The 14405-nt window shown below is 47.1% G+C and overlaps 1 protein-coding gene across 1 annotated transcript in view; it reads right to left on the bottom strand.

Moving 5' to 3' along the window:
- The window catches only part of LOC148442101 (acid-sensing ion channel 1C-like), a gene marked incomplete at its 3' end in the record, with an annotated part of 595053 nt that overhangs the window by 123121 nt on the left and 457527 nt on the right, over positions 1-14405 (bottom strand). Inside the window, exons 4-5 of the mRNA XM_088464233.1 lie at positions 9265-9415; positions 5941-6006 (exon numbers count right to left, since the gene is read on the bottom strand). Of these exons, the coding sequence (XP_088320359.1) occupies positions 5941-6006; positions 9265-9415 (217 nt within the window). The remainder of the gene's footprint in view (positions 1-5940; positions 6007-9264; positions 9416-14405) is intronic.

The following is a 14405-nucleotide window of genomic DNA, read 5'->3' as shown; positions in this document are numbered from 1 at the left end:
TTCCCTGTGTCACCTCTGTGTCACCTCTGTACAGTATTCATGTTCTCTGTGTCACCTCTGTACAGTATTCATGTTCCCTGTGTCACCTCTGTACAGTATTCATGTTCCCTGTGTCACCTCTGTACAGTATTCATGTTCCCTGTGTCACCTCTGTACAGTATTCATGTTCCCTGTGTCACCTCTGTGTAACCTCTGTACAGTATTCATGTTCTCTGTGTCACCTCTGTACAGTATTCATGTTCCCTGTGTCACCTCTGCACAGTATTCATGTTCTCTGTGTCACCTCTGCACAGGATTCATGTTCCCTGTGTCCTCTGTGTCACCTCTGTACAGTATCCATGTTCCCTGTGTCACCTCTGTACAGTATTCATGTTCCCTGTGTTACCTCTGTACAGTATTCATGTTCTCTGTGTCACCTCTGTACAGTATTCATGTTCCCTGTGTCCTCTGTGTCACCTCTGTACAGTATTCATGTTCCATGTGTCACCTCTGTACAGTATTCATGTTCCCTGTGTCACCTCTGTACAGTATTCATGTTCCCTGTGTCCTCTGTGTCACCTCTGTACAGTATTCATGTTCTCTGTGTCACCTCTGTGTCACCTCTGTACAGTATCCATGTTCCCTGTGTCACCTCTGTACAGTATTCATGTTCCCTGTGTCACCTCTGTACAGTGTTCATGTTCCCTGTGTCACCTCTGTACAGTATTCATGTTCCCTGTGTCACCTCTGTACAGTATTCATGTTCCCTGTGTCACCTCTGTACAGTGTTCATGTTCCCTGTGTCACCTCTGTACAGTATTCATGTTCCCTGTGTCACCTCTGTAGAGTATTCATGTTCCCTGTGTCACCTCTGTGTAACCTCTGTACAGTATTCATGTTCTCTGTGTCACCTCTGTACTGTATTCATGTTCCCTGTGTCACCTCTGTACAGTATCCATGTTCCCTGTGTCACCTCTGTACAGTATTCATGTTCCCTGTGTCACCTCTGTACAGTATTCATATTCTCTGTGTCACCTCTGTACAGTATTCATGTTCCCTGTGTCCTCTGTGTCACCTCTGTACAGTATTCATGTTCTCTGTGTCACCTCTGTACAGTATTCATGTTCCCTGTGTCCTCTGTGTCACCTCTGTACAGTATTCATGTTCCCTGTGTCACCTCTGTACAGTGTTCATGTTCCCTGTGTCACCTCTGTACAGTATCCATGTTCCCTGTGTCACCTCTGTACAGTATCCATGTTCCCTGTGTCACCTCTGTACAGTATCCATGTTCCCTGTGTCACCTCTGCACAGTATCCATGTTCCCTGTGTCACCTCTGCACAGTATCCATGTTCCCTGTGTCACCTCTGCACAGTATCCATGTTCCCTGTGTCACCTCTGCACAGTATCCATGTTCCCTGTGTCACCTCTGCACAGGATTCATGTTCCCTGTGTCACCTCTGCACAGGATTCATGTTCCCTGTGTCACCTCTGCACAGGATTCATGTTCCCTGTGTCACCTCTGTACAGGATTCATGTTCCCTGTGTCCTCTGTGTCACCTCTGTACAGTATCCATGTTCCCTGTGTCACCTCTGTACAGTATCCATGTTCCCTGTGTCACCTCTGTACAGTATCCATGTTCCCTGTGTCCTCTGTGTCACCTCTGTACAGTATCCATGTTCCCTGTGTCACCTCTGTACAGTATCCATGTTCCCTGTGTCACCTCTGTACAGTATCCATGTTCCCTGTGTCACCTCTGTACAGTATCCATGTTCCCTGTGTCACCTCTGTACAGTATTCATGTTCCCTGTGTCACCTCTGCACAGTATCCATGTTCCCTGTGTCACCTCTGCACAGTATCCATGTTCCCTGTGTCACCTCTGTGTCACCTCTGTACAGTATTCATGTTCTCTGTGTCACCTCTGTACAGTATTCATGTTCCCTGTGTCACCTCTGTACAGTATTCATGTTCCCTGTGTCACCTCTGTACAGTATTCATGTTCCCTGTGTCACCTCTGTACAGTATTCATGTTCCCTGTGTCACCTCTGTACAGTATTCATGTTCCCTGTGTCACCTCTGTACAGTATTCATGTTCCCTGTGTCACCTCTGTACAGTATTCATGTTCCCTGTGTCACCTCTGTACAGTATTCATGTTCCCTGTGTCACCTCTGTACAGTATTCATGTTCCCTGTGTCACCTCTGTGTAACCTCTGTACAGTATTCATGTTCCCTGTGTCACCTCTGCACAGTATTCATGTTCTCTGTGTCACCTCTGCACAGGATTCATGTTCCCTGTGTCCTCTGTGTCACCTCTGTACAGTATCCATGTTCCCTGTGTCACCTCTGTACAGTATTCATGTTCCCTGTGTTACCTCTGTACAGTATTCATGTTCTCTGTGTCACCTCTGTACAGTATTCATGTTCCCTGTGTCCTCTGTGTCACCTCTGTACAGTATTCATGTTCCATGTGTCACCTCTGTACAGTATTCATGTTCCCTGTGTCACCTCTGTACAGTATTCATGTTCCCTGTGTCCTCTGTGTCACCTCTGTACAGTATTCATGTTCTCTGTGTCACCTCTGTACAGTATTCATGTTCCCTGTGTCACCTCTGTACAGTGTTCATGTTCCCTGTGTCACCTCTGTACAGTATTCATGTTCCCTGTGTCACCTCTGTACAGTATTCATGTTCCCTGTGTCACCTCTGTACAGTGTTCATGTTCCCTGTGTCACCTCTGTACAGTATTCATGTTCCCTGTGTCACCTCTGTAGAGTATTCATGTTCCCTGTGTCACCTCTGTGTAACCTCTGTACAGTATTCATGTTCTCTGTGTCACCTCTGTACAGTGTTCATGTTCCCTGTGTCACCTCTGTACAGTGTCCATGTTCCCTGTGTCACCTCTGTACAGTGTTCATGTTCCCTGTGTCACCTCTGTACAGTGTTCATGTTCCCTGTGTCACCTCTGTACAGTATTCATGTTCCCTGTGTCCTCTGTGTCACCTCTGTACAGTATCCATGTTCCCTGTGTCACCTCTGTACAGTATCCATGTTCCCTGTGTCACCTCTGTACAGTATCCATGTTCCCTGTGTCACCTCTGTACAGTATTCATGTTCCCTGTGTCACCTCTGCACAGTATTCATGTCCTCTGTGTCACCTCTGCACAGTATTCATGTCCTCTGTGTCACCTCTGCACAGTATTCATGTTCCCTGTGTCCTCTGTGTCACCTCTGTACAGTATTCATGTTCCCTGTGTCACCTCTGTACAGTATTCATGTTCTCTGTGTCACCTCTGTACAGTTTTCATGTTCCCTGTGTCACCTCTGTGTAACCTCTGTACAGTATCCATGTTCCCTGTGTCACCTCTGCACAGTGTTCATGTTCCCTGTGTCACCTCTGTACAGTATTCATGTTCTCTGTGTCACCTCTGTACAGTGTTCATGTTCCCTGTGTCACCTCTGTACAGTATTCATGTTCCCTGTGTCACCTCTGTACAGTATCCATGTTCCCTGTGTCACCTCTGTACAGTATCCATGTTCCCTGTGTCACCTCTGTACAGTATCCATGTTCCCTGTGTCACCTGTGTCACCTCTGTACAGTATCCATGTTCCCTGTGTCACCTCTGCACAGTGTTCATGTTCCCTGTGTCCTCTGTGTCACCTCTGTACAGTATCCATGTTCCCTGTGTCACCTCTGTACAGTATTCATGTTCCCTGTGTCACCTGTGTCACCTCTGTACAGTATCCATGTTCCCTGTGTCACCTCTGCACAGTGTTCATGTTCCCTGTGTCCTCTGTGTCACCTCTGTACAGTATCCATGTTCCCTGTGTCACCTCTGTACAGTATTCATGTTCCCTGTGTCACCTGTGTCACCTCTGTACAGTATCCATGTTCCCTGTGTCACCTCTGCACAGTGTTCATGTTCCCTGTGTCACCTCTGCACAGTGTTCATGTTCCCTGTGTCACCTCTGCACAGTGTTCATGTTCCCTGTGTCACCTCTGCACAGTGTTCATGTTCCCTGTGTCACCTCTGTACAGTATCCATGTTCCCTGTGTCATCTGTGTCACCTCTGTACAGTATCCATGTTCCCTGTGTCATCTGTGTCACCTCTGTACTGTATCCATGTTCCCTGTGTCATCTGTGTCACCTCTGTACAGTATCCATGTTCCCTGTGTCACCTCTGCACAGTGTTCATGTTCCCTGTGTCACCTGTGTCACCTCTGTACAGTATTCATGTTCCCTGTGTCACCTCTGTACAGTATCCATGTTCCCTGTGTCACCTCTGTACAGTATTCATGTTCCCTGTGTCACCTCTGTACAGTATCCATGTTCCCTGTGTCACCTCTGTACAGTATCCATGTTCCCTGTGTCACCTCTGTACAGTATCCATGTTCCCTGTGTCCTCTGTGTCACCTCTGTACAGTATCCATGTTCCCTGTGTCACCTCTGTACAGTATCCATGTTCCCTGTGTCCACCCCTGCACAGTATCCATGTTCCCTGTGTCCACCCCTGCACAGTATTCATGGGGGCACTACAAGGGGGGGGACTTCTGGGGGCACTTCAAGGGGAGAATACTACTGGGGCACTACAAGGGGGGGGGAATACTACTGGGGCACTACAAAGGGGGGGGAATACTACTGGGGGCACTACAAGGGGGGGGGGAATACTACTGGGGGCACTACAAGGGGGGGGAATACTACTGGGGGCACTACAAGGGGGGGGAATACTACTGGGGGCACTACAAGGGGGGGGAATACTACTGGGGGCACTACAAGGGGGGGGAATACTACTGGGGGCACTACAAGAGGGGGAATACTACTGGGGGCACTACAAGGGGGGGGAATACTACTGGGGGCTACTACTGGGGGGGGAATACTACTGGGGGCTACTACTGGGGGCACTACAAGAGGGGCTACTACTGGGGGCACTACAAGAGGGGCTACTACTGGGGGCACTACAAGAGGGGCTACTACTGGGGGCATTACAAGAGGGGGGACTATTACTAGGGGCACTATATAATGGGCACTGCATAGGGGAGTTCCACTACTGGGGGCACAAGGGGCACTGCACTGGGGGGACCACTACCGAGGGCACTGTAAAAGCGGCACTGCATAGGGAGGTGGCGCCAAAAAAATACTCGCTTACCAAAAAATTTGGGTTAGGGCCGGCCCTGCTCACGATCACATGCATCGGTCACACATCAGTCGCACCATTGGAGTTTGCACCTATCCTATCGCAGACCGTGACATTACCATGCCTGACTAGCCACATCTGTTACCCCCTAGAACCGCCAACTGAAATGTTAAGGATCTGCTGCTATTCCAGTCTCCTTCTCTGTGCCGTAACCATTGGGACCCATGTCCTGCGCAACTCGGACACAAGCAAAGCCTAAAAACACAGCCCATTCTGTGCGGTATCCACATTGCGTGGCCTCTGATCAGGCCCATAACTGCACACACACGAGGAACGTGACTTCTGCACACTCCTAATATAACATCTGAGGCTCTCCATGTACCCACATCACAACGGTTCTGATCAATGAAGGTGGCAACGACTGGGGAAAAACCAACTTCTTCAGCAGATGTCGTGGCATTTCTGAAAGGGAGGTTGTAGTGAGGAAGTAGTGAAGTTGTAGTGAGCAAGTAGTGAAGTTGCAGTGAGGAAGTAGTGAGGTTGCAGTGAGGAAGTAGTGAGGAAGTAGTGAGGTTGTAGTGAGGAAGTAGTGAAGTTGCAGTGTAGTTGTAGTGAGGTTGTAATGAGGAAGTAGTGAAGTTGCAGTGAGGTTGTAGTGAGGTTGTAGGAAACATGAGTCAGATAAGTTATTTCTTGCCCTTATTTCATCCTTTTTAATGAAAGCTAATTTGTCAAATTATCTTATTAGCATGGTCTAAAAAAGCTTCAAAATAAATGTATTTCATCATCATAAAGTTCAGAAGAGCTGGAAACCCCGTAATTACAGACCTATGTCTTTCAGCGCAGCCTTGGCGCACTCACTGTAATTTGCCGGTGTACACACTGGTGCATTTCCTAGAAAGAGAAGGTACAGTTAGAAACTCACCTGGGATAGTTGAGCACTTATCTATCCCAACAAGTCTATATCTGATGTCACCATCTTACTCCCTTCCCACCTATCATCATACTGTGCTGCTAAGTAACCTGCACCTCTATATCTGATGTCATCATCTTACTCCCTTCCCATCTCTATCATCATACTGTGCTGCTAAGTAACCTGCACCTCTATATCTGATGTCACCATCTTACTCCCTTCCCATCTCGATCATCATACTGTGCTGCTAAGTAACCTGCACCTCTATATCTGATGTCACCATCTTACTCCCTTCCCATCTCTATCATCATACTGTGCTGCTAAGTCACCTGCACCTCTATATCTGATGTCACCATCTTACTCCCTTCCCATCTCTATCATACTGTGCTGCTAAGTAACCTGCACCTCTATATCTGATGTCATCATCTTACTCCCTTCCCATCTCTATCATCATACTGTGCTGCTAAGTATCCTGCACCTCTATATCTGATGTCACCATCTTACTCCCTTCCCATCTCTATCATCATACTGTGCTGCTAAGTAACCTGCACCTCTATATCTGATGTCACCATCTTACTCCCTTCCCATCTCTATCATACTGTGCTGCTAAGTAACCTGCACCTCTATATCTGATGTCATCATCTTACTCCCTTCCCATCTCTATCATCATACTGTGCTGCTAAGTAACCTGCACCTCTATATCTGATGTCACCATCTTACTCCCTTCCCATCTATCATCATACTGTGCTGCTAAGTAACCTGCACCTCTATATCTGATGTCACCATCTTACTCCCTTCCCATCTCTATCATCATACTGTGCTGCTAAGTCACCTGCACCTCTATATCTGATGTCACCATCTTACTCCCTTCCCATCTCTATCATCATACTGTGCTGCTAAGTAACCTGCACCTCTATATCTGATGTCACCATCTTACTCCCTTCCCATCTCTATCATCATACTGTGCTGCTAAGTAACCTGCACCTCTATATCTGATGTCACCATCTTACTCCCTTCCCATCTCTATCATCATACTGTGCTGCTAAGTAACCTGCACCTCTATATCTGATGTCACCATCTTACTCCCTTCCCATCTCTATCATCATACTGTGCTGCTAAGTCACCTGCACCTCTATATCTGATGTCACCATCTTACTCCCTTCCCATCTCTATCATCATACTGTGCTGCTAAGTCACCTGCACCTCTATATCTGATGTCACCATCTTACTCCCTTCCCATCTCTATCATCATACTGTGCTGCTAAGTAACCTGCACCTCTATATCTGATGTCACCATCTTACTCCCTTCCCATCTCTATCATCATACTGTGCTGCTAAGTAACCTGCACCTCTATATCTGATGTCACCATCTTACTCCCTTCCCATCTCTATCATCATACTGTGCTGCTAAGTAACCTGCACCTCTATATCTGATGTCACCATCTTACTCCCTTCCCATCTCTATCATCATACTGTGCTGCTAAGTCACCTGCACCTCTATATCTGATGTCACCATCTTACTCCCTTCCCATCTCTATCATTCTGTGCTGCTAAGTAACCTGCACCTCTATATCTGATGTCACCATCTTACTCCCTTCCCACCTATCATCATACTGTGCTGCTAAGTCACCTGCACCTCTATATCTGATGTCACCATCTTACTCCCTTCCCATCTCGATCATCATACTGTGCTGCTAAGTCACCTGCACCTCTATATCTGATGTCACCATCTTACTCCCTTCCCATCTCTATCATCATACTGTGCTGCTAAGTCACCTGCACCTCTATATCTGATGTCACCATCTTACTCCCTTCCCATCTCTATCATCATACTGTGCTGCTAAGTCACCTGCACCTCTATATCTGATGTCACCATCTTACTCCCTTCCCATCTATCATCATACTGTGCCGCTAGGAAATGACCACAGAACAATGTATAATCCATCATTGGACCAATATTAAGCTTTGTGCTGTGATTATTTCCATGAAGTCTGAGTGCTGCTATTTTTCTGCTATATTATATTTTCTCTGATAATGTTTTTTTGGGGATCTATATCTATAGATATATTTCTATAATATATAGCTAGATATATACACATGACACAGCTCAGTCCCCCTCTCTGCGTACAGTGCCAGGTTAAACTTACTTTTCGATGCAGCTAATGTTGCTGCACTTGATGCCTGGTACAATGGCTGGGCGCTGGGCAGAGGCGGCTAAATAATGTGGAAGCAGAGCTGTGAGGTCAGTCACTGAGGCCCATAGGAGGAGTGGTCGTGGCTGGGAATGCGCAGCATGTCCTCCCACAGCCATCTTGTCTCCCTCTGTAGCCAATAGCCAGAATGAGCTTCTGTGCAGAATCTCAGTCTGTCAGTAACTCCCCTGACCGGCTGACTGCTGTACAGCCCAAGCGGAGCAGCAATGGGAGGGGGAGGCAGCGTCGCAGAGGGGGGGGGGCAGCGTCAGAGCCCTGGAATGCCCCAAGGCATTTGCTTAGAATGCCTATGCCTAGGGCTGGCTCTGTTCACATGCTGTGGCTTTAGACGCAGCACTGTGACAGGAGAATGGTATGACAGGATGGTCCCTGATGGATGTACTAAGTACACACACGCGCTGTGGCTTTTCTACAGGAGATGACTGTAGGAGAGTGTACTCAGAAAACGATCTGAATACACGCAGCACTGTACAACACACTAGGAACACATCACTAGACAGCTTGGAACCTGAAACGCTGCAACAGCAAGTTTACACTGGAAGTAACGACGTTGTCCAGAGCCTGGTTATATACACTAAGGTAGCAGTCCATTGGAGGATACTGTCAGCAGCCAAATGCTACCATTGGGTAAAGGGTTAGTCAGGTGATATAGACTGTCATGGCTGCGTCCATGACTGTAACCGCAGGAACCACATCACGGAGCGAGCACATGGACGTCTTAGCAGACCCCAGGTATAATCCTCAGCACATCACTCGCTGCCGCACCTGGCGTCTGACTGCTCGAGAGATCAGGGGAAGCCGGCGCTGAGGTGAGTAACGGCCAATCCTAGGCCGTAACCTGACAGGGCGTTTTATAGAAGGTGCTGAATAAATGATAATCCGATTGGTTGTTATGAGGAACAGCTACACTTCTATAAATGCAAACTTTAGTAAATATACTCCTCTATGTCTGTACCCAGTGTCCCCTATTCCTCACTGTTGTACAGCCTTGGTCTTTGTACCCCCTCAGCACATACTTTACCTTACCGGGCATATAGACCATTCGGCAATTGCATGTTTTCACGAGGTACTTTGTTTCACAGTCAATGCGACAAGCAGTGATGCTGTATGTATCGAAGTAGGACGATTTATCGGTGATATTTCTACAATCACCCCATGGAGGGGGCAAGTAAGTTAGCTGAGGTGATAGATGTTAAGGATTATTAAAATACTGACACTTAAAAATGTACAGTCACATGAAGATCAGAGCAAGCACAATCCAACTAATCAGTTCTAAGACTTGTCACGATCCTGACTTATTTCCTACATACCTTACTGCATACTGCACTGTACCTGCATACTGTACCGTACCTGCATACTGCACTGTACCTTACCTGCATACTGTACTGTACCTTACCTGCATACTGTACTGTACCTGCATACTGCACTGTAACTTACCTGCATACTGCACTGTACCTTACCTGCATACTGCACTGTACCTTACCTGCATACTGCACTGTATCTGCATACTGTACTGTACCTTACCTGCATAATGTACCGTACCTTACCTGCATACTGTACCGTACCTTACCTGCATAATGTACCGTACCTTACCTGCATACTGCACTGTAACTTACCTGCATACTGCACTGTATCTGCATACTGTACTGTACCTTACCTGCATACTGTACTGTACCTTACCTGCATACTGTACCTGCATACTGCACTGTACCTTACCTGCATACTGCACTGTACCTTACCTGCATACTGCACTGTACCTTACCTGCATACTGCACCTTACCTTACCTGCATACTGCACTGTACCTGCATACTGCACTGTACCTGCATACTGCACTGTAACTTACCTGCATACTGCACTGTACCTGCATACTGCACTGTACCTTACCTGCATACTGTACTGTACCTTACCTGCATACTGTACTGTACCTGCATACTGCACTGTACCTTACCTGCATACTGTACCTTACCTGCATACTGTACCTTACCGTACCTGCATACTGTACCGTACCTGCATACTGTACCATACCTGCATACTGTACCGTACCTTACCTGCATACTGTACCTTACCGTACCTGCATACTGTACCTTACCGTACCTGCATACTGTACCGTACCTGCATACTGTACCGTACCTGCATACTGTACCGTACCTTACCTGCATACTGCACCGTACCTTACCTGCATACTGCACCGTACCTTACCTGCATACTGCACCGTACCTTACCTGCATACTGCACCGTACCTTACCTGCATACTGTACCTTACCTGCATACTGTACCTTACCGTACCTGCATACTGTACCGTACCTTACCTGCATACTGTACCGTACCGTACCTGCATACTGTACCTTACCGTACCTGCATACTGTACCTTACCATACCTGCATACTGTACCTTACCTGCATACTGTACCTTACCTGCATACTGTACCGTACCTTACCTGCATACTGCACCGTACCTTACCTGCATACTGCACCTTACCTGCATACTGTACCTTACCTGCATACTTACCGACAAATGAATTCTCCTCCCCGGAAGAAGCCCGGGTTGGAGAAGCAGGTGGGCGGACTTGGGGGTGGGGCCGACCGGGTTGCGTCATTAAGCCCAGCCCCTCCTGGATGCCCGTTTCAAATAGAGGCGAGGCTAAATTACTCGATTCTCATAGAATCGCATCATTAGGCCCCTCCCCCAAAGCACCGACCCCCGCTAATATTCTCTCCATTCTGCTCACTTCACTAGGAAGGGGGCAGAATGTGGGAGAAGTGCCTACCCTTCAGGGGGTGCGGGGGGTTACCCAAAAAATAGTGAGCCTCCCGCGAATTCCGGAAGGGTAGACATGTATGTCTTAAGGGGGCATCCACTACACGTAGTTATCATTCAAACGCCTGCTAAAATCGTCGTTATCGTTCAATCGTTTAAAAATTGTTTATAAATTGTGCAGTGTTTGGTCGTTAACGATCAACGATGCGCGCTCCCGCTGGTCGTTTGATTGTCTCGTCAGTCGACCGAACATGCAGGTCAATTTCACTTGATCTATTAAAGATAGTTTGCAAATTGTTCAGACTGAAAGATAAAATTTCAAGGGAAAAAAAAATCAAGGGAAAATCGTTTAGAGATTGGACTGGGAGTAGATCGTCTAGTGGATGTGCCCCTTTACTGACTTGTCCTATTACTTACAGTACCTCTGCTACCAGGTCAGGATATCCAGATATGCCTGCAGGTTGCAGCATGTCTGTTTCCTAGCTCCTGGATTCCCTTCTGGACTAATGCACACCTGTGGAGTCTCTGTCTGTGAGCCCAGGGGACTTCCAGCATCCAGCCCCAAGAGGGCCTGTTCTGGACCTAGCCTGGATTACTCCTGTTCTGGTTCCAGCCCAGATTTTACCAATTCCAGTTCCAGCCCAGATTCTGCTTATTCCCAGTAAAGAACTTCTGCCTGCTTGTCCCAATAAAGGACTCCAGTCTGACTCCACAGCTCAAGGAGGGATTTCTGCTGTTTCATTAGCCTCAGAAGAGGAATCTGATGTTGTAACCCCAGGAGGGTTATCAAATGTTCTAGATCCAGAAGAAGAGGCATCTGAGCCTTTAGCTCCAGGAGGAAAATGTGATCTTCCTACCACAGGAGGGGTATCCATATGGATAACCCCAGGAGGGGTGTCTGGGCTCTCAGCTCCAGTAGGGGTACTCAGTACCAAGATGCCAGGTGGTATTCATAGTGCCATGGAGGCAGTCATGGACACCTGTCAGCCACTTTCTAAGAGTGAAACCATGCTGACTACCAGCATGGTTCAGGTGAAAGAAGGGCAATCTGAACATCTGGATTCCTCTTGCTCTAGTCAGTTTCTGCTTCCTTTGGGTCCAGGTGAACTTGAATCATCTGGAACCAATCTGGTACAATCTGTATGTCTGGATCAGCCTCCTTCGGTTCCAACTGATTCAAGTTGGTTCCAGCCATCAGTCCGAGGTCACCTTCAGTTCTAGCCAGTCCAATAAACTTGGATTCCAATTTGCTTCAGTCCCATTCGGTTCCTACCCATCTGAAGGTCTCCTTATCCAATTCGGTCCCTTCCGTTGGTCCGAGTAAGCCAGAAGGGGTATCTGAGTCTTCAACTTCCGGAAAAAAATTCAAACCTGCTAACCCCAGAAGGGGTCTTCATTGCCTCAGCCTCAGGAGGGGCCTTCAGTACCACAGATTCAGATATCAACTCCTGTCAATCATGTCCTGAGAATATCATCCTAATTGATTACAGCTGGAATACCATTTTTTTGACTTTGTCTTTGGATTCTACCCATTCTGGTTCCAGTCAGATTCCAATTCCTTCAGCCCCAACAGGTCCAAGTGTTCCTAGACTCAATCTGACTCCACCAGGCAGTTCAAGGGCTTCTTCGGGTTGTAATTGGCTCCAGTTTCTCTAGACCAGGGGGTCTTCAAACTTGGCCCTCCAGCTGCTGTGGAACTACACATCCCAGCATGCACTGCCACCTTTTTGATATAACAGCATGCTAAAACTATGTGCAGTGCATGCTGGGATGTGTAGTTCCACAGCATCTGGAGGGCCAAGTTTGAAGACCCCTGCTCTAGACTCTATCCAGTCCCATCTGTTGGTTCAAATGGAGGACATCAGCCAGTTCCAGACATAGCATTATCTCCCCATTCTGAGGTTCCATTCCTGCTCCTGAGTATGCTTCATACCTTCAATCCTCCAGAACTCATCTGGTGCTCCAGTGCCAATTTACTTTGATGGAGATTTGGCACAATATTTTGCATTATTTTATCCATGCTCTGGCATCATGGAATCTGATTTATCATCTGGTATCACTCCTACCTACACTGTTAAAAATCTTGGGGAGGCTTTAGACTGGGCTAATCCACTCATTGAGTGAAAAGATCCAATGCTCCAGAATGAACATGAAATGCGGGTATACCTCTGTTTTCTTCATACAGTTATTTCTCCAAGAATTCTGGTCCTCAGACTCAATCATCTACTCAGTCCTCTGGTCCATTGAAGCCTACAATATGTATTGGATCCTCTGCTTAATGTTATCTTAGTGATCCTCTGGAACACCAAGTTTCTAAAGACAAAAATTTGACCTTACTTTGGATTCAGACTCCAACTCAGATTTTGATGCTGAAGCTGATGAAACTCCATTTCTCGGAGATCCCATGTTCTCAAGTATTGTTTTTCCTCAAAGTATTGTTTTTCCACTCCCTTTGCTTGGTTCAAGACATTTTCATAGAAAGAGAAATCGGCAAAGATCTTGAGTTCTTTTGGAGCCATTTTGTATGAAAATTCTTCCTCAAAATCCAATTTGGGTGTTTGAAGTCCACCCATGAAGAGGGTGGTACCGTCACGATCCTGACTTATTTCTTTCATAACCTTACTGATTTGCCCTGTGACTTACCTCTGCTATCTGCTCTGCAGGTCAGGATATCTAGATTTGCCTGCAGGCTGCAGCAGGTCTGTGTAACCACACTGCCCTAGCGGGAGATAGTTGAATCCCGATCTCTGGCATCCCAATGATAAGTATTCGGGTTAGGATAGGGTTAGGCACTAGGGGGAGGTTAGGTTTAGGCACTATGGGGTGGTTAGGATTAGGCTGTGGGGGGGGGGGAGGATTTGTTTAGGCACTATGGGGTTGTTAGGTTTAGGCTGGGGGGTTAGGTTACGTTTAGGCACTAGTGGGAGGTTAGGTTTAGGCTGTGGGGGGTGGTTTGGTTTAAGCACTAGGGGGTGGTTAGGTTTAGGCTGTGGGAGGGAGGTTATGTTTAGGGTTAGGGTTAAGCACTAGGGAGGAGAGTTTGGTTTTAGCTGCAGGAGGGAGGTTAGGGGTGGGGATAGGATACTTACCGGGGGTGTCAGTATGCTAACCCTGTCAAAATGCTGGCATCCCATTCCCAAACCGTCCTGTCCATACACTTGGCTTCATATTGGTCAGGACTGTCAATGCTTACTTACACCACCACTGCCCTTGGTGCAAACAGGAGTATCCTCACCTATGCACAATCCTGCATGTCCCAAAATTCCCTCCACCCATTCTCATTAAAGGAGCAGTCACCTCGTTATCACCCAATTATAAAGCAAAGGAACAGCACTGGTGTAGGTATGACATACAATATAAAGGTGTTACCAATGTAAATATCAATATAAACAGCTTGATTGGTTAAAAA

This window comes from Taudactylus pleione, unplaced genomic scaffold, assembly GCF_031769625.1.
Source record: "Taudactylus pleione unplaced genomic scaffold, aTauple2 ptg001619l, whole genome shotgun sequence".
Taxonomy (NCBI): Eukaryota; Metazoa; Chordata; class Amphibia; order Anura; family Myobatrachidae; genus Taudactylus; species Taudactylus pleione.
The sequence above is the reverse complement of the archived record's forward strand: the minus strand, read 5'-3'. Positions and strand labels throughout refer to the sequence as shown.